The sequence below is a fragment of the Dendrobium catenatum genome, unplaced genomic scaffold (genome assembly GCF_001605985.2).
Source record: "Dendrobium catenatum unplaced genomic scaffold, ASM160598v2 fragScaff_scaffold_1427, whole genome shotgun sequence".
Taxonomy (NCBI): Eukaryota; Viridiplantae; Streptophyta; class Magnoliopsida; order Asparagales; family Orchidaceae; genus Dendrobium; species Dendrobium catenatum.
This window is the reverse complement of record NW_021319889.1, coordinates 1,077,831-1,078,722: the sequence shown is the minus strand read 5'-3', so window position 1 is coordinate 1,078,722 and position 892 is coordinate 1,077,831. Positions and strand designations below refer to the sequence as shown.

Here is an 892-nt window from a genome sequence, read left to right as displayed (position 1 = left end):
TTACAAACAAAATATCCAACAGCAACGAACGACGAAAATCGTCCGCGGACCCCGAAATCAGACTTCTTCCTTTGCTTTTCCGCGCGCTTTCCTTCCTCTCCTCAAAATATCTGAGGTTAAAAAAAATGTTTTCTCTCTCCTCAAAACGAGCTCATTTCTTATATCATTAGTGGGATGGCGCCCGGCCGATCGCCAACATCGTCCTGGACGATCAGGATCCAAAATTGAATCGTCCTGGACGACTCCCAGAACTATTCTCAGGACGAATTTATTCTAACAGTACAGATCGGGCCTGGACGATCTCTCAATCGGCCCGGACGATCCTGGGAAAAATTTTTCCACCCTTTTCCTTTTCTCCCCAAGGCAGCTACATGCAACAGCAAAGGAACGAGGTCTCACACTTCGGAACCTTCTTAAAGCTCCTCTAGAAGCCTTCTCGAGTGTCTCATAAGAGGACCCTCCCTCACCCACGCCGCCTTTGCTTTCTCCGCCAAGCCACCCTCTCCCTCGCCCTCCTCCCCTCTTCCTCCTTCCATTAGCTCCCTCTATGCTTTCCTCACTTCTTTCCTCCCAGCACCCCACAGCCGTCGGTAGCCGGAGCCTTATCCCCTTAACACTAATCGATCTTTCCTTCGCCACCAAACTTCGCGTTCAGACACTGCTACCCGCAATCATCGGCCACGTAAGCACCGCCACCCGGGCGACACTGCCTCGAGCACCGAGTTTCCACCGCAGTGGGCTCACGAAACCTCCTACCGCCACGTGTGGCAACACTATCCTTTTGTGGGATCCCATGCTCTCTCTATCCCTCCCCAAATCCTCCGCACGTTGGGTTGCCACCCAACTCTGGGAGCGCACAACCCATTAGGAATCGGACCCGCGCCCTGCATCA

General features: G+C 53.3%; 1 protein-coding gene across 1 annotated transcript in view; it reads right to left on the bottom strand.

Moving 5' to 3' along the window:
- Positions 1-773: 773 nt before the first annotated feature.
- The window catches only part of LOC110099672 (scopoletin glucosyltransferase), a 1,273-nt gene continuing 1,154 nt past the window's right edge, over positions 774-892 (bottom strand). Inside the window, exon 2 of the mRNA XM_028700001.1 lies at positions 774-884. Within this exon, the coding sequence (XP_028555834.1) occupies positions 774-884 (111 nt within the window). The remainder of the gene's footprint in view (positions 885-892) is intronic.